This window comes from Solea solea, chromosome 6 (genome assembly GCF_958295425.1).
Source record: "Solea solea chromosome 6, fSolSol10.1, whole genome shotgun sequence".
In the NCBI taxonomy this organism is placed as follows: Eukaryota; Metazoa; Chordata; class Actinopteri; order Pleuronectiformes; family Soleidae; genus Solea; species Solea solea.
In genome coordinates, this window is record NC_081139.1 from 23898457 (window position 1) to 23918115 (window position 19659).

A 19659-nucleotide genomic window follows, 5' to 3' on the forward strand; every position below is an offset into this window, starting at 1 on the left:
AAACCATCTTACAGAAAGATCTCCTACGGCAATCCTCTATTCAGTTTTTAAAAGGTTTGTTTTGTTCTTGTTGGACTTTTGACATCCATTTTCCCAACAAGTGTTCAGTGGGGTTGGTCATTGTAAGTAGATTTGATAAAAGTTTCTTTTACTTCCCGTTTGTTCAAGTAAAAGTTTTTGTGGTCCATAAAAGGTAGCTGTCATTCAAGCAGGGTTTTGTGGGGAAAGAGGTGTGTATATGTGTGCAGAAGAAAAAAGGATCCTGGGGCAAACCAGGCTGGTACAAATGCTCTCTGAGTTCCAAAGTTTCAGTACATCCAAAAAAAAGGAGGTGTCCTTGACTTGGTCATCGCTCTCTCCCTCTCTCCCTCTCTCTCTCTCTCTCTCTCTCTCTCTCTCTCTCCGCTCTGTTTCTGAAGCAGCCTCAGTGGTCCAGATGCTGAGTTTGCACTCGGGCAGCAAGAAGTCAACATAGGATTCAGCTCAACAAAACCTGGAAAACAAAAAAAGGAGTTTTTTTCAGTCAAGTACATCCAAGTAAAAGCAGTCTTGTGTAAAGTACCCTAAATGGATACTTCGACTTTAATGCCCCTTTTCCACTAGACGCTGTATCCATTAGTGATCGTACCTCGTACCTGGTACTTTCTTTTAGTACCTGCTCTGGTGAGGTTCCAAGCGAGCTGAGCTGACACTATGCGTGATGTCGTCAGACTGCCAGCATCACGTACCCTGTATTCCAGTCCTGTGCTTCGGTGATGGAGGAAGTACTAAACAAATACTTTTAATGAACTGACTCTAATGATTCAGTTACACTGAAAAACAACTGCTTTATAAGTCACGAGTTTGTGTGCGTTTCATGCAGCCGTGCAGTGATGACACCGCCCATGTTGTGGAAACACAACCAAACCGCGTAGAGTCGAGGCGGGGTGAGGCGAGCTGGGAGCGTGTATAGTATATGACATTTATTGTAATTAAGTATCAAAAGTCATTTTCTGAAGCTAATTCCGCCCTACGTCTTATCTTGAAAAATGCCAAGAACTGTGTAGAGATCAGCGGGAAGGCGAGTGTGGAGCAGTGCAGGGAAGTAACATCTGACACCAAGTTGACACGAGCCTCTCAATCGCTTACACCGCGCTTCAAGTCTTCAAGAAACGACAGCTCACACATTTATAAAAAGGGGGAGGAGTCTTGATCCCCCCCCCACCCCTACTAGATACCCATATACACTGGTTTACACCTGAAACAAAGTGGTTTAGGGGTTTAGTTACACTTAAAATATCATCATTATCAACCATGAGCTTTATTTTCTTTAACATGCACTTTATAGGTTTCCTTGAATTCATTTTTGATATTGTTGTTGTCCCAAGGACAAATCCTTGATCATTTATCCACAATTACAGGATTTGAAATTTAATTCAGAATTTGAAGCAATTCAATTAGGAAATTGCAAATTTAATTATATATTTTGTTAATGTTCTATGCCAGTTTTTTTTGTTTGTTAAAGTTCTCATCCTTGCATCACAGTACAAGTTAATATACCTTGATTGTACATTCAGACTCCCCACTTCTGGTGGTTTAGCGGATTTCAAAATAAAAGCTCCGCTTTATATACGAATGTTGTAAAAACATTTCTATACATGTCTATAAACGTATTAACATATATCATATTCAGGGCAGAACATTGAGTGTTAAATATTACAAATGATTACAATCTACTTTATAGTAAATATTGAACTAATAATAATATATAATATTATTTCTATATATAATATATTTCTGAATAATCACAGTCAGATTGATCAAATCATTCAGCCCCATTATCCAACAGGACCTCTTGGTTGTTTCTCTTTTGTTGTGTGTGTGTGTGTGTGTGTGTGTGTGACAGACCATTTGTGGTCCTCAGACGACACATGCACATTTTAATCGTAGTTTAGAAATGATGCTGGGAATTTACTTAAGACACACTCAAACCTTTTCCTGTAGTTAGAATAATCTGCACACAACCCTGTTGTCTTTATATAAACCCATCAATCTAAAAACTCTGTACCTTTATGAGGTTTTTATTGTTTTTGTGTATGAGGAAAACACACATATAGTATGCAAATGGCATGCAAATGCCAACAATTGTGGTTGTTTGTTGCAATTTCGAACACAAACTCAGGCCAGAAGAAAGAAGTCGTGGAAACATCGTCTTAGACACTATGAGTTGATTTATCGGAAGCAACTGTGCGACATATTTTGTGACGCATTCATATGAGATCGCACTATTCTTCCCGCAGTGATTTGCCTCGGGACACTGTCTGGCATGGTTCAGTTAGTTTGTGAGTGGGTGATAAGTTGCCCTTGAATGAAGTCATCAGCGGTGAATGAACGACACAGCCTAAACTCTCCATCACACAGATGAAGGGAGAAGACAAAGAGGGACGGCACAATTACCCGCCTGAGGGGTAATAAATGCTTCTCCCCGAGGAAGCTATTCCTTCCCTGCGCACTTCCCACTGATCTTTTACCTACAGGAAGACACACAGGGTCACCCACTGCAAAACTGTTCTTCAAGCAGAGTAAATGCTGCACACGTGTGTTTGCTTGGACTTTTACAAGTGACAGCAAAACAAGGGCACAACAACAAGAGATTACTGTTCTCATATGTATATGTTTTTCCCTTTCTGCCCTTGTGTCACTATGTCGCTATTATAATAATAATACTAATAATCATTGTCTGTATTGTGCTCAAGCTTGAGCACAATGTGCTTTCCAGATGAAAAGGAACACAACATTAATGAATTGAATTTAGAAGGAGACAAATCAAAAAGTCATGCACCCTATTCCCCTGAAGGACATGAGAACACATCGCAGCTCTGAGCACATGTTCAACTGATATTAGGTAATTATGTCAATCAATAAATAATCACATGTGCAAAACATAACGTCAAGACTAAAATGTCTACATTAGGAATAACTCGTATTAAAAAACAATACAAATGCAATAATACAAATCAGGATAAAACACCATAAAAGGGGACACAAAATATAATACTATGGTGAAGTGGCATTAATTCTTATACAACTGCATTTTCAGAAGATGTTTAAAACGATCGTTTTTTTCTTCTTTTCTTCTTTTATGTATTCATTTTCAGTCGTGTTCACTGTCATAAACCTGACACTTAAACTGCGGCATGGCTCCGGCACGGCTGCAGTTCCTCACTCAACACTTTGAATCAGCCGATGCGTTCACGTACTAAATAAATTGAAAAGTCGGGAACCCAAAAAAATAGATGGTTTTTCCTGCAAACGATGACATCATCAGTGGGCGTGTCAATGAAAGCCGGAGACACAACAACACACTGGTGAAAATGTACGAGCACAGTTTTCTGAATGAACAGAAGTTTAAAGTCAGAATTCTGAGTTTAAAGTCAGAATTCTGAGAATAAAGTCAGAATTCTGAGTTTAAAGTCAGAATTCTGAGAATAAAGTCAGAATTCTGAGTTTAAAGTCAGAATTCTGAGAATAAAGTCAGAATTCTGAGTTTAAAGTCAGAACTCCAATATGTTTTTCCTCTGTGGCCCTAATCCTCTTCCGTATCTTCGAGACTAGAAACACTGTGACACTGGCACTCCCTCATAATTTAGGCCACGCCTACTTGGCACAGGTGCGGGCAATCACAACAATTAGCCCACACCTGTTTGGAGGGAGCAATCAATCACGGGTCATCTGACAGTTGAACGTACATAGGAACAGAATATACTAACACGAAAAGGATTTCAAATGTAAAACTAAAGGAGAAAACACTCATATTCAGTGTTCAGTCCCAGTGAAACCTCCTCTTCTGGGGAGTTGTATGTTTTCAATACCAAAAAACCCAGAGAGAGGAAATCAGATCAGTTAAATTGTGCTGCTACTGTATTTTTTTTATTTTTTGCAACACAAGGGCAAGTAATAAGATATATTACAGATGTGGTGATTTAGGATTGTATTCATATGAGGATGTTTGAAGCCGTGTCCTCAGCTCCTTTGTCTTAGTTGTATCTATCGAGGTGTGTGAATGTATCCGGGGTGGATATGGTGTTTTTTTTTTTATGTAAAGCACTTTGTGCTGCATTTTATATGTATGAAAAGTGCTGTATAAATAAAGATTAATGGATTGTTGCAACAAAAACGATATTTACATTTGCTATAACAACCGCAGCAGCAGTTATGAGTAGATGTTAAAGTCCCTTGAGATGGTGTTGCAAACCATTAGGGTTTGTTCATTAAATACATCCGTGAGGTGACCATCAGATTGTTCTACACCTTTATACTTCTTACACAGTGGTTTTTGTTGTTCAAACCTTGACCCTTGTGGTAAGTCATATGTTGTTTGGTGTATAGTTGAACAGAGATCTTCTTTCTATCAATATATTATCTATTCTGTCTCTATGTATGTTAACCTCTCAAATTAGCCTTGATTGTTTGCTCCCTCCCAGCAGGTGGAGGTTAATTGTTGTGATTCCCAGCACCTGTGTCAAGCAGGAGTGACCTCGAAAGCCTGCCCCACACGAGAGGATAATTGGCCAGATTTCAGTCCCATTCTGTTCCTTCGGACGATCCTGGGTGACTTCCATTTTTAGGCGGATTTGAACAGATTATCTGGCCAAATTGTCCCGTCGTGTGAGTGCTTAACGGACGTGATTTTAACATCATCGGATGCATCAGTCTTCTCAATTACAAATCATTAAGTATTAAGCGTGTCTACGTTGTCTGTTTAATCTGAAGTCACGTTAAATCACGTGAGTTTCTGTGAGATCCCAAATCCCTGGAATCTCCTCCCTGAAATTGTTTGATTAAAGTTCAAGTGTGTCCTGTGTCTTGTCTTTGCTTTCTCAGAATTAAAACATTGACAATTTCGTTGTGTCTGTGGTCGCCCACGTTTTTAAAATCAAGTGCATTTACACTGCATGGCACAAAGATCCAAATTGGGTTTCTGGTCTTTTCCTCCCATGTGACACAAATCAGATATGAGCAGAAAAAAAGCACATGGATTGAAATATTGTCATGTCAGATTCAGGCCTCATTCATATGTGGGATTAGGAATCAGATGTGTGCGTTTGCATCTACAATCTAAAGAGGCAGATCTGATATATCATGCTGAGGTTTCATGTCTTTCAAGCAAGGATTTCTAACCACTTCCATTTACCACGCCCACCCTGTGGTTTGTTCCCCCCCCATGTGTTCACCAGTGTATGGTTCACTTTTGACAGACTGATATAGGCAACATGTCAGAATTGAGCACCTGCAGTGTAAATGCAGCCTACATTAATGTTGAACAAAGACAAAAACGCCACTAAAATCAGTAAAAAATTCATTCTTATAGAGAAAGAGTGTCCAAAACTTTCTACCCGTTTTCAGACGTGGGTGGACTTCCACATTTCCAGCCGTGCTCAGAGGAAAAACTTCATCACTATTCCTTACAAGTACTTTGTTTGCACATGATCAGCTAGTTATTGGGCAGCTGCAAATGCTTTATGACATTTATAAAAGGTTACTGAGCCCACATCAGGCTGTATAAGTGGGCTTGCCATTTGAACATTTGTCAATATAATATTGCATTTGTTGCGTAAGCGTTGGTTCAGTTAATCGCCCGTGAAAGTAGCGTGACAATGAAACACAGTTCCTCAAAGTCTGACCTGTCTTTCCCTGTGTGCGATGGCTGCCCCGGCCACCAGGTTGGCGGCGGCTGGCTGGGGCGGGGGCTAGTAGGGGCGGTTGGCATCCTTTGGCCTCTTCAGCTGCACCTTGAGGCGTTTCATTCCAATCTGGAAGCCGTTCATGGACTGTATGGCAGCCTGGGCACTACCTGGGTTGTCGAAGCTCACAAACCCTGGTGGGAAAGGCCAAAAAAAGAGGGAAGAAACATGGTTAGACGAAAGAGGCACGGACAGTTTGGGGTTACAGAAGAATGAATAATGGGGATGAGAGTCAGAAAGACGAGAAAAGTCTCTCGCACGAATGAATAAACCTTCACCGGCGTCATGAAATCCTGTCATCTGCACATGAAAATAAAAACAATGAACATCCAAAGTCTCTCCACAATAAAACGCACCACGGACCATAAGCGTGAATATACCAAAAAATATACAAAGACAACAAGAGCATTACAATAAACTCATGCAGTCAGAACCACAGCATGAACGTATTAATGGAAATCTAAAACCATAACATCGACGTTGTTGTGCTGTTTCTTTTATTTTTTAATGCTTCATTTATTTATATTTCCACTTGAGAGTGAAAAAAGGCATCACATCACAAATTAAAAAAATCTGCATCTCAAAATTGCAACATGAATAATACAACATTAACATTCTGTTGTATTAATGAGCAAAAGCTACTTTGCAAATGGGTTGCACCTGACGGACTCTCCATTAAATACTCTGCGCGATCCATTTGTAATTTTCCACATAATTATACGTTTGGATAAATTGTGCCGTCAGTGTCATAAAGTGAGACAGCGGTTCTTTATCTCCTGCACTGAGGAGGCTGGAGAGTCAGAGTTTGTGTTATAAATGTGCCAATAAAAAAAATATAAAAGTGATGAATTCCTTCCCATAGTGAACAGGTATTAGATATTTACATTGCATTCATAAAGGATTTAGAACTCCTTCAGTCTTCTCACATTTTATGCTGCAGATCGTTTAAAAAAAAATTTTTTCCTTCATTAATCTACACCTTTATATTCCACGATGACAAAACTGTATTAAAATATATTCAAAAGAAATTAAGTATTGAGTATTTTGTAGCCCTCGGTTCAGCATCAACACTTTGTCTATATCGGGCTACTGTAAATACACGGTGGTCCAAAGTAGAGCTGACCCTGCTCCTGATATACAAATAAGTGGTTCATGCTGGGACGATGATTTAGAATGACACACTGTGGTTCATTTGAGGCCTCACAGAGGATAAGTATTGCAGCTGCCTGCAGGTGGAAGGCATGATGTCTGCACAAGGGTATTTAAAAAGTTGCTCCATAAGGTTCGTAAATGTGCGACATGACCTGGAAGCATCTCAGTTCCAGCTATAATAAGACGGGTTTAATTTCTATCGTTTAAATGCTATAAGCAAGTGAGCTTCATTGCTTCATTTCACATCTCCTTCAGCAAAGGATACACTTGACCTTCCTTAATGACAGGAACGGAGATAATGTTGCCCCACAATCCAATACAGAAGTTTATAAAGCAGTGGCTAAAGTGCTATGGACAGGACTGAGGTTTTTTGGACTATTTGGATTTACCCTTAATAAATGGGGGATGAGGGCAAGAACACAGTGGCACTTCTGGCTGAGCTCCTGTGTGGAGATGGAAGAAAACCTGCAGAAATACAGCATCACTGAGCTGCCAGATGGAAGATGTGAAAGCAGGGGTCTCAAACTCACGGAGCATCTGTCTGGTCAGGAGGGGGCCAGTTAAAAAAAAAATACGACTGTCTGTTCGTGAGGAATTTCAGAATAAAGGTGTTTGTTTTGATACGGAATGAGTTGGGACAGAAACAACTCATTACAACTTGATATTAAGTGGTGGACCTCTGCTCTCAAGGGCTCCAGAGAGTGTGGCAAACATGAATCTAATGAATGGAAACCAGTGCTCAGAAAATCAGACTGGACCCAGGGTTCACCTTCCAGCGGAGAACGACCCGAATAATCACACAGCCAAATTTAGGATTCTGTGAGAACTTTGTGAATGTCTTAGAGACCTCGTTTAAAACCAGTCAAATATCTCTGGAGGGAAGGCAAAAAAAAGAAACATGGCTGTCTACCTGTCAGAGCTGGAGAGGCTCTGCAGAGAACAGTGACAGAAGGAAACCAGAATCCATGTTTGCAAAGCTGGCTGCAGCATACTGAAGAAAACTTAAGGATGTGATCTCTTCCAATAGTGCTGGAAGTACGTGGAGTATTAGTTCTGAAGACTTGTATCAAGATGACATTTCAGTGTTTCCCTTTTTTAATACATTTATTTTGAAACAATAAACAAAACACCACGCTCATGGCTACAGGATATGCTTCAGTTCCAGGAAAACAAATAAAAAACAACAACCCATAATTATCACACTCACTTATCTTTAATACATTTTTATAACTACTATAGTTTGGCTTTTTCATTATGGGACATTGAGTTTTTATGGAGGCAAAAACATTCATTTTAAAGATGATACCATAAGGCTGCAGCATCATAAAAAAGAAAAAAAAAAAGGTGAAGGAGTCTGAATACTTTCTGAATGCACTGAACAGTATATCGCTGACATAGTCATGAAAAATAAGAAATTAAGCAGAGCTTCAAAAGAAAACAGCTTGAATGATTGATAGACAAATCCAGAAATGCTCATTCTCCATTCCAGCTTTTGCACAACTGCAGAGAAATCCTCCAGTGTGTGTGTGTGTGTGTGTGTGTGTGTTGTTTTTAAAGCAAGGGTGTGGAGAGGTTAGGAAGGGGGGTGGGGAGTGGGAGTCGACTGCAGTAAAGAAGGTGATTAGTAAAAAAAAAAAAAAAAAAAGAAGAATAAGAATAAATAACCAATAATCTTTTGGTTTTGTTCATTTTTACCCACCAAAGCATTTACTTTGGTTTGTCGCCCGATCCACAAACACTTTGGAGGAGATGACATTACCGAAAGGTAGGAACATCTGCATCAGCTCTCCATCCCCAAACTCCTGAGGGAGGTGGTAGATGAACAGGTTACAACCCTCTGGTCCTGCACACCACAACACACACACACACACACACACACACACACACACACACACACACACACGGAGAAAAAGACAAGGAAAGAGCAGAAAAAGATAGAGGACAAAGGTCAGACAAAGAAAGAAAAGGGAGACTGTTCAAGCTTGACAGTGGTAGGAGGAGCAAGAGAATGTGAAATCACAAAAATATTTGTATAATAGTAATAATAATACTACAGTAGCTTGTAATTATCATGTTATTACATTTAACATTACATACATTACAGCTTGTTTAGTGTTTTTATTACAGTTGTCCACATTATTATTATGATTATCTATCACTGTAACATAAAAGCACTTTTACTTTGAAATGATGTGAAATATCATCAAAAAATATCTTTACTGCAATATCATGATGGGATATTGTCTTATAATGCTAAGCTCACTCTAAGGACACAGTCAATCACTGGTTTAAAGTAGACAAACTTTGGACGTATAGCATTTGTAAATGTAAGTAGCCCAAAATAAGTTGATTAATTGATCGATGGGAAATTAATCTGCAACTGTTAGATTGATAGATAACTCACACTCCGAGCCAACGTGGCAACAATCACTCACTGTCAACAGGCGCAGCCATTAATGGACAATAACTCTGGCTCCTTTCAACTGTTTGACAGTTTGAGCTTTAATGAAAAACTCAGGTTTAGTATTCACAGCTTTCAGGTATCTCTAATTGAATGACTAAATGCTTAAATGGTAACCCCTGGGACGCCACAGCTGTTCCGCTCATTTGTATTATGTTGTTTATTTTCCACAAGGGGGCAGTAAGGTCCCAAGCATTGCTGTCCCATACCAGGAGGTCATCCAGTTCAAAAGTAGTTTTACAGCTCAGTTCGAAACTCTGTGTGTAGAATTAGTGAAGTTAAAGTTAGGGAAGCTACAGCCAGCCCCCATACTCACAACATCACACCAAGAATTTCATTTTAAATTGATTTAAAGATGACACATTTGAGACACCGTTTCAGAGTGACGCACATGCATGTCATTCAACATGTCCTATATTATTCTTTCATGTGTCTTCACTGAATATTTTTGCTTTTGATAGATTTTCCCTGACAAGAGGTGAAATCATGCCCGGAAACAAAATGAGGCCTGGGAATTGCCGGGATATTTCAAAACGTGCCCGTGTCCTCCGTGGCTACATGAAAGATGAATGTCGAGGAGGTAAATATGAGTATGTGTGTGTGCAGCATATATGAATATTAAAGGCGTAAACGCGGTGTTACCTTCTCGCTGCTGCTGTGGAATGATGGGTGGAGGGTGGGGGAAGGCCTGGCTGATCTGGCCATATGCAGCGGGGTAGGCTGCTGAGACACACACGCACACACACACACACACACACACAGCGCGGATCAGATAACAGTCATGACCACTCACACGTACACTTGGATACGTATAAACAATGCGATATATGCAGGGCCACAGCAGGCAATTGATCAGGTAACAGACAATAGAGGCTGCGTGTCACACACACACACACACACACACCAGCAAGAATAAATTGATGCAGTGACACTGAAACACTTAATGTTACATGATCAAAATTCAAATTAAAACAAAAGGCAAAATCTTTATCTCGCTGCTTTCATTGCTCTCTCTCTCACACGCGCACACACACACACACACACACACTATGAGAGTGACAGACAGACCTGCATACTGCTGGACTCCTGTGTAAGCCTGCTGGAGAGGATCAGCTGCAGTGGGACTTTGAGCTGCTCCAGCAGAGACACAGAGAGGAGAAGAAGACGAAGGAGGAGGAGGAGGAGGAGGAGGAGGTGGTGAAGGGGAGTGTGGATGGTGGGATGATGGAGGGGTGCATGTGTGTGTGAGTTGGGCACAGCGAGACGAAGGGAGAATGCAGATGTGGCGAGGGCAGGCGAGAGGAAGGCGAGAGTAATATGGAACATGGGTGAGGAGGGGGAGAGATGAAGGGAGAGGAGAACAGATAGGAGAAGAAAAGCAGAATGGTTAGAGAACCGAATGGCGCAGCCTCAACTCTCTTCGTTTTCAGTGTGTGAGGAACTGAATTGAGAATTTCTTTCCCTCTTTTACTGGGCATTTTAATCAATGCGCCGTCTAAAGCATTAAAAGTAGAAAAGTGCAACTTTCAAGGGCCATACTTTACAACAAAGAAAAACAACACACGGCCCCACAGTCACCACAGGAATGGAAAAAAAGCGTCGTGCCTACTGGCTGCTACACACAAACTCTGAAGAACAATCGACGGAAACATGTAGAACACGACGAGCACGACACTGGATGCACCTGTTGCTAGGACGTCACATGTGAGAGACACAGATAATTATTTAAAAAAATGAGAGGTGAACATTTCTCCCCGCAGCCGAAACACACTGGGAACTACCACAGATGCTGCGCCACACTTTACACACTTTACAACCGCCCATCTGTACACAGAGTATACATGCACATCGAGTACACCACTGAGAACACACACACACATACCAAGAAACCCACCGTCACCAAAAAACCATAGAAATACTGAACACACCGTGGATTAACAGGACGGGCAAACACAGCTCAGATAGCCGAGGAATGACACGTACAGGCTCAAATAAATGCTCTGTGAAATGTTGAAGCCTGTGCCATCATGTTGAGAAATCATTTTAAATGAAGCAATTGTCACCGTCCAAATCGCTCTCTGCAAAGCTGTCAGAAAACGCGCATGAGTCAGTTTGTGAATGTGTAGACGAGATAGAAAATAAAGTATCTAACTCTATCTCACCAGGAATAAAAAAACAAATCTCCTGTGCTAAAGACAAGACAGTTTGTACGCAACAAAATGAAACAAATAACTACATAAATAATTAGTCTGACCTTATCTCTCGCTCCATCTGAATCTAATTTCCGTTATACCAGTGTCTGAAGTATATGTGAGGAAGAGGAGGATGATTAGAGGGCAAATTATCTTAGAAATAAATTTGCCTCCTGTGAAATGTCCATAGCTGACTTCACTGGGCCTATTTACACCGCTCTATTTTAACGTTTACGTGTTTCTTTGAGAGCTTCGGATTTTCTCAGGTGAACCGCTGCTGTAGAGCATGGACCTTATATACAGCATACTCAATACAATTTCAAAAGAATAAAATACACATAAAAAAAATCACATTATCAGCATTTTTCTATAAATTCATTGAGGCTAAACATCTACAACCAGATGTTTCTGCCTCCAAGTCGTTTAAGAACACTTTAACCCTGCTCCCTGTGCTGCTCTGGTGCATGCAGATCAGAAGATGTGATAGGAGCAGAATCAAGACGGTCTTATCAATTAAAATATAAATATATTAAACAAAACTCCACTTAAAATCCCATGTAGATACTTGAAGACAGATGAAACGCGACGCTGTGTTTTGCAGCGTGCTTCTGCTGCCTCTTCTGTCTCACTTGCTAATAGCTTGTCAGAAATGTGAAATGTGAAGAGAAGCGCTCGGCGTTACCAACAAACACACCTCCACGTTGTTCCGCTGCTTTATCCCCTCACTGAAAGTGTAATTATTAGCACATTTAGTGCAAGTGAAGTGAGGCGTTCCAGTGGGAGAACCACCACAGACTCCAGCAACGAACCTCCGTCTCTTAAATGAGACAAAGATAAATTAGCGTCATATAGACACAATCCAAGGTTTCAATGTGTGTGTGTGTGTGTGTGCTGTTTCAGCACATTTAAATAACAATAACCATGACGTCATGACACAAAACTGTCTTCTCAGTCATCTTCAGGTATGTTTTACTTTGAAAGTGGAAGTGGTATCCTCCAATCTCCAGTGGAGGGAACACCTTTGTGTGGAGAGGAGCTCTGTAATTGAAGATTGTCTATAGTATATCTTTGGGACAGTTATGTTAACAGTGAGGTTTGACAAAGAGATATGTTTTATGTGCTTAAATATTTGTGTGTGTGTGTGTGTGTGTGTGTCCCTTGCGCCAGTGAAACAGCTCTGAGCCATTGGTCACATGACTTCTAGGAGACAAGTGTCTATGGCACACAGAGATAGAGAAAAGCACCTCATGCTGCTGTCAAATTAAATACAATTTTAACCTTTATAAAAAAGAAATGACGTGAGAATCAAGTGTAAATATTGCGTTGGTGGCTGTGGATAAAGCAAAGTGTAAATGCTACTACTGTGAAATCACAGGGACGTCAGCTGCGGCGGTCTGAACGGCATCCTGAGGACGAGGACACATGCATCCTTAAACATCGACAAATGTGGTTCTGGATCAGACCTGAGGACACATTCATGACCTGAACTGGGTGCGTTCAGACCTGATCAGAGTTTAAGAATTGAATGGCTTTGATACCTCGAGAGTGGCGATTTGGTCGGTGCCATGTTGAGGTTTGATAACCACAAATTCACAGATGTCACTTGCAACCAGGCACCTATTGGATGATACCCGCTGTCAATCAAACCGGAGTCTACCCGTGCCTCTAAATGGGCACATACCTGGCATCTTGTGCCATTAAAGAAAACCTGAAACTAGTGATTCAGACAAGTAACTAATGTCCCACTGACTTCCATTCAAATGTAGCAAAGTAGCCCCCTGCTGGCCATTCAGTATATTCTTAATTACAGGTAAGTCTCAACTGGCAAATGTTTTATATATGGTCTATTTTCTCAGGTTTAATTTGTTTGCCACATAATGTCCTTTTTAAATATTTAAAATATATAACTTACAATGCGGGGAAGTCAGAAGGTTATGAAGAGACACACTTAAATCACTTAGGATGCATGTTACTAAGAGTCTAAACAGAGCCAGTACATCGTGTTCTGCTTTGCATGGTAAATGTTTCCCCACCCTCCACATCTACAAATCTTTTCTACACATTCACAAACTTCAATTCCTTGTGCAAGTTTACCCAGATTAGAACCACACGCTTCGAAAATGATTTCCCAACATTATTTTTACGAGCTCAAGATCTTATTTGAGCACATTGATTAAGAGGGTGGTGAGGTTGGGAGAGGGAAGAGACGGGAAGGGACAGGGAGAGGGAGAGGGAATAGGGGCAGGGAGTGCTACCTTCAGAGAGAGAGGAGAGGAAGCAGCCACCCTGAACCCCAAAACAACTTCGCGGAGCCACGCCCAAGCCGTTTTTCTCCGAGTCCTCCCTAAAAACCACCTCCTGTAACACTGGGGAGACAAGAGTGTAAAGAAGAAAGAAGAAGACAGTTTTTCTTCCACCTCATCACAAACAGAACCAACAAGGTACCGACCACGGCTCATGACACAAGCGCATATTTAGGCTCCAGTAGCCGATAAGCACCTCTGCCAAACACTCATCTCCTCATGCACACTTCCCTGTTACAATACATATCTATTACATATCTATCCATCTCTTTTTTTTGTTGCATACATATCAATAGATTTCTCAGACTTACCAGGGTAATGGTGTATTCCGTTAGTGAAGACAGCCTCTGCAGGCGGCTGCCCGTTTGCCTGGGGGGGCGGCATGCCAGTAAAACCATTTACACTAATGGGGGAGGGAATGCTGGTCACTGTGGGGGCACTGATGCCTGGAGGGGTACTGCCACCTGCAGCCACGGGCAAAGAAAGAGAGACACAGCAGCATTTTCACTGATTTCCTTTTTTTCCCTCGACGTTGTGGAGAAGTTTTACTTTGACCGGCTATCCACTAACTCTGGGAAATGTCAGAGGAGCCGCTTCAGTGGGTCGGTGAAGACACTAAATGTCAGGGGTGATTTCTCGTCCCAGTGGGGCCTGGTACTGTGACACAACAGCTTAGCCGTGCTGTATGAGCAATGTGAATACGGCGCTGATGATATCAAACGGGCGCCAATTATGTCTCTGCCGCAGATGATTGCGTGTGTCATGCCACAAATGTGTTGTGTTCATTCCTGCGACACATGGGGAAATATTCACAGCGTGGCTCCTTCGTCGTGGTTTAAATTCACGGCCCGTCGTCCCCTTTTCCCTTTAACTTCACAATGACAATGAGTAATTAAATTATTTACATATTACATTTTTGCTGGGCAAAAGGCTTTTCGTCGGGGATTAATATCTGATGCATATGCATGTTATGGCGGTGCAGTTTATGCTGACGTCTTAAGATGTTTCATTTAAAATTCAAACTACTGTGTAACCGTGAGAAAAAAAAAAAAAAAAACCTCAATTTCATTTGCAATTATTTGCTCTAATTCATAATTTCCAGCTATTTTAGAGCAAGACTTTGCCCTGCCTTGCTGCAATGGGGGCAATTCTGGAAATGGACTCTAATCCTTTCACATTCCCAGTTGCCAGATCAGCGCGCGAGGCTATTGTTGTTCTCCGTGCTGAACGCAGAATGGAGAACATTAATGACCTGTGCTGAACAGATAATCGCGACACACACTCAGAGTAAATGTGAGGACACAGTTTCATTAGATTTAACTCCACAGATGGAAATATCATGGGTTTCCTGCCCCTTTAATGACATTAGTTTGCCGCACACAGACGCAGCAGAGACTCAGCAACTGAATGGAAGTTGGTTTTTTTTTGGTTTTTTTTAATTTGACAGCATAGTTTAGGAGTATGTTTGTGTTCTGGTTAATTTGTAGCAACAATTCTTCATTTTGAATTTAGTTAAAGGTCCAGTGTGTAACATTTATGAGGGTTTACTGGCAGAAATGTAATCAACCAATGTATATTTGTGTATAATCACCTTAAAATAAAAATGGATTGTTTCATATAGCCGTAGAATAAGCCTTTAATATGTACTTATGGTAAGGGCTTTGCTTTACAGAGGCCGCCATCTTGTGCCAGAGAGTTGGGTAAGATTGTTTAAATTACTTTCTGGTATGCAAAGGATACTGTAGTTCCATGAGATGCCACTAATTGTTACACACAGGACCTTTTATTGAAAGTTAACCTTCAAGTTCCTTCCTTGTAATTGCACTGCCAGCTTAAAAAACAAGAACAACTTTGGACTGGAGTAAGAAAATTGCCTAAAGTCCTTCCACCTATTATCTAGTTTTTACCTGACGTGGGGGTCAGTGGTGCTCCTGGGAGGCCATTGATAGTCGCCATGTGCTGCATCTGGGCGGCAGCGAAGGCTGCCATTGGACTGAGGTAGCCTCCCTGGCCGACAGATGCCATCAATGCTGCCTGCTGCTGCACCTGTGCAGGGGAACAGATGGAGTTGTTAGGACGTTGGAGAATAATGAAACTCATGAAAGGAAAGAGGAGAGAGAGTTAGAGTTAAGACAGAAGGAACAGGGAAGGAGTGGGAGAAGTAAAGTGAACCAAATAGAGGCAGGAAACTGAGTTACTGAAGTACAGAATCCCATGATGTGTTCTTTTTGTAAACCACTAAAATCTAAAATCTAAATCATGACAAGAGAGAGTCTGAGCATAATATAACATTTCATTGTATTCTATATATTAAAGGCTGGGGGAAAAAAAAGACCCCCAGAATATCTCAATGGGTCCAGACCTTGTTTTTAGGAGTGATCATATCATAGGATAGAGACGACTTTCCCTTTAATCTTCATGGTGCATTGAATGAATTAAAGTAGAGGGAAAAAACAAAAGAAAGAGATGCTTTGCAGGGCGTCTTGCCTGAGCGTAGGCTCCGTAGGCTCCAAACTGCAGGGCCATGGGGTTGAAGATGCCCATCTGACCGGCCATCTGCTGCATGCGACGGATGGTGCGCTCCTTATCCGTGTCGGCAAACTTGACCACCAGACTGGAGGAGGCTCCCTGTGCACCCACACATCCAACCACCCACACAGACAGACACACCAAGCAGCGCATGTTAGTGACAGACACAGGACACAGGCCTGTGTTTGCTCCTGCACACATCCTCTCCTAAATAAACAACAGTGTCCATCACAGTTGGGAAGTAACCAAGTACAAATACTTGTACGCAGGTATCTGTGCTTTATTTGATTTACTTTTACTCCTGACATTTAAACACAAATATTTGCACTTGTAAGGCTTTATCACTTTATCCTCCACGTGAGGGCAAAGTCATCCTATAGAGAGGAACAACCACTCACTCTCACACTCACACTGCAGTTAACATAATCTGCATGTTTTGGGACTATGGAAGGAAGCTGGAGGAATCTGCACACAAACTTGCAAACTCCACGCAGAACTGGGATTTGAACCAGTGACCCTCAACAATCCTAGCCACTGCACCACCATGTGCCCCCTTGGGAGGGGTATTATTGATTGTTTTTTTTATTTGGTCTTCTCTGATTGCTGCCTTCGTAACAGTAAGACTAATTTCGGCCTACACAGATGATGACCTGAGACTTATTAAAAATAATAATAACAATAATAATAATAATATTTTTATTATAGGGAGGGAAAGTCAACTGCAGATTAAAAAGAAAGTGTCACTGACAGCAAACTGAATAAAGAAAATAAGCAGAACAGACTCTTTTCACAGGTGCATATTTTTAATAAACAAAGAAAATATCCTTTTTTTTTTCATTCTGCCAAGCTATCAAAGGAGGCATCGTAAAGTCAAAGGGTCATTTTTGCATTTTACTTTTGTACTTCATGCTGCAGTGGGTAACTTTTGTTGTTGTTATTGTTGTTGATGTTATTATTCTGCCACTGTTTGGTCTCAGTGAACCGAAAACAATTCAACATTATTTGTACGCCGCTTCCTTTTATCTAAAAGAAATGGGCTTTGTCAAGCAACGCGATCCGACCTGACCCAGGGAGCTTTTGTGCGTATACAACAGCAGTGCAGAAGTGGGTGGGGCAAGAAGCATTTCTCCTGTCATACTCCCGTTTGACGTAAAACAAATCACAGCCAGCGACATTATACTGAGAAACACAGTGTTGGGAGCTGATGAACTTAATCAGCATTGTGTGAACTGAATTTGACATTAGTTTGAATGCAATGGAAAGCAATTAGCTTATATTTAACATGTATGCACTACAGCTTTAAGCCTGTTCCTTCTTCTGCTTGAGTTTTTACACAAGTATTCATACTTCTATTTAAGTAAAGAATTTCTTTTGCCACCTCTGGTGTCGGTTACAATGAAATACCTGGTATATAAGGGGACACATTTCCTCACAGGGATTAATAAGGTATAGCTTTACTTAAGAGGGTAATTAAGTGCTGTGTTACGGTCTCTCTGTGTGACTCACCTCTCACATAACTCTACATGCTCACACACACACACACACAGAGTTACTGTATAATGTACTCACAGGCATTGTCTGGCTGCCGTGTAGTGCACTGATGGCTGCCTGAGCTTCAGCGTGAGAGGAGTATTTTACAAATGCACAACCTGGAGAAGCAAATGAGTGCAGGTTAAAAAAAGAAAGAAAGAAAATATAACAATTACTACAAAACATTGCCAGAAACAAGAAGGGAAAGCTAATTATTTTTTTTTTCCCTTCTCACTTGGGATACACTTGCAGCAGCGGCAGCAAACATTTCGCCCTCTTGGCTGAGATGGTTTGCATCAGTGGTGATCGACAGTCAATAAGTGAGCTTAAAACGTGCCTCTCTGACACCGCTAACGACTCCGGGATCGTCCGATGTGACTGAGAGCGCCACGGCATTCTGGTGTCGCTTACAATTGACAAGCCCCCGTTGATGAATTTGAATGATCAAGTTCCCAGTAATTATTGAGCTAAAGCCCACTTAGCAGAGTAAGCTGGCTGATGAGGCTCTGGTAATGGAGCTTCACGGACGAATCAGAATGATCAAGCCCACTGTAATCATTAGGCTTAGTTGTCATCGGCCTCATTGATTGGTTGCTAAGCCCACTGATGAACTTCATGCGATGAACTTGTGTCGACAACAATTGTCTGGCATGACATGAAGCATGATGGTTAGTTTTTTTTCTTCTTCTCTTTTTCAAATTGCCTGCTGATGATCTTAATGAACTTCATCTATGAAAAAAAAGTAGTGTTCACAGGAGTGCACATAGCCTGCTTTGACATCATTCAACGGGTAGAGTTTAAGAAAAATCTTTCCAAAAGTCACAATCGTCGAAAGGTCAAATCATTTCTGTGCCGCGGCCCGTGAAGAAAAGCGTCTCCCCGGCTCAAAGTCATAAAGCGCCGGGAACTCACCTTTGCTGTTTCCGTCCGGCCCTCTGAGGATGGTGCATTCCTCGATGCTGCCGAAGGCCTCAAACAGGCGCCGCACATCGTCTTCTGACTGTTGCTTGTTGAGCATACCCACAAAGAGCTTTCTGTCTTCTAAAAGGAAGAGGGAATAGGTCATGATCAGAGGACGAGCAAGGCTTTATGATATCTCACATAAAGACACTGAATGTTGAACAGAAAGTTTTGTGCAGCTTTAGTTTTGGTGCAAGGAAATACAAAATACAAACTTCCACTTGAAAAGATGACATTTTATTCACCCATTCATTGATGCAAAACATGTTTTTTTTTTCTCCTGAGAAATATCTGTAGCTGCTTCGCGCTCTACCCTTTTCAGCAAAATAAATGTTCGCCCTCGCCCATTTGTTGCCTCTCACATACGGTCCACATAGGTTGATCAGACCTGACAGCACCAAAACACTTATGCTGCAGGCTACAGAACCAAAAGCAAATATTTGAAAGACGCTCAAAAACTTCGCCGACCCGAGACCAACTGTGGAGCTGAGAGATTCCGCGGTTAGTCAGCGCGGATGACCCCCCTGCGCGTTACACATAATCGTTTTAGCTTAAATCCTCATAAGCTCTATAGTCAAAGGCCAAAAGTTGTATTCAAAAATTCTAAATCAGTAAAAGTCTGGTATTTACGGTGCATAAAGTGAGCGAAGTAAAATTTGTTAACTTTAGGATCAAATATTAATAGAACTAATGATGCAGAACTCGCCTCGCTCAGAGACTTCCTTGAAGATCTATGGCAAAGTACAATTTTAAATAGAGTCACTTTTGTCCCTTGTGCATTAAAAAGCATATTTACTGGTATATACCGT

General features: G+C 41.2%; 1 protein-coding gene across 5 annotated transcripts in view; it reads right to left on the minus strand.

Moving 5' to 3' along the window:
- Positions 1–408: 408 nt before the first annotated feature.
- Positions 409–19659, minus strand: part of celf4 (CUGBP, Elav-like family member 4) — a 95495-nt gene continuing 76244 nt past the window's right edge. The window contains exons 4-14 of one of the 5 annotated variants that reach the window (XM_058631442.1): positions 18803–18928; positions 17930–18009; positions 16319–16459; positions 15739–15877; positions 14143–14295; positions 13784–13894; positions 10405–10467; positions 9979–10059; positions 8635–8718; positions 5664–5857; positions 409–493 (exon numbers count right to left, since the gene is read on the minus strand). In XM_058631442.1, coding sequence (XP_058487425.1) covers positions 5730–5857; positions 8635–8718; positions 9979–10059; positions 10405–10467; positions 13784–13894; positions 14143–14295; positions 15739–15877; positions 16319–16459; positions 17930–18009; positions 18803–18928 — 1106 coding nt within the window. In that variant the 3' untranslated portion in view covers positions 409–493; positions 5664–5729. Of the gene's footprint in view, positions 494–5663; positions 5858–8574; positions 8719–9978; positions 10060–10404; positions 10468–13783; positions 13895–14142; positions 14296–15738; positions 15878–16318; positions 16460–17929; positions 18010–18802; positions 18932–19659 lie in introns of all 5 variants that reach the window. The other 4 variants (XM_058631439.1, XM_058631438.1, XM_058631440.1 and 1 more) reach the window with 4 other exon arrangements.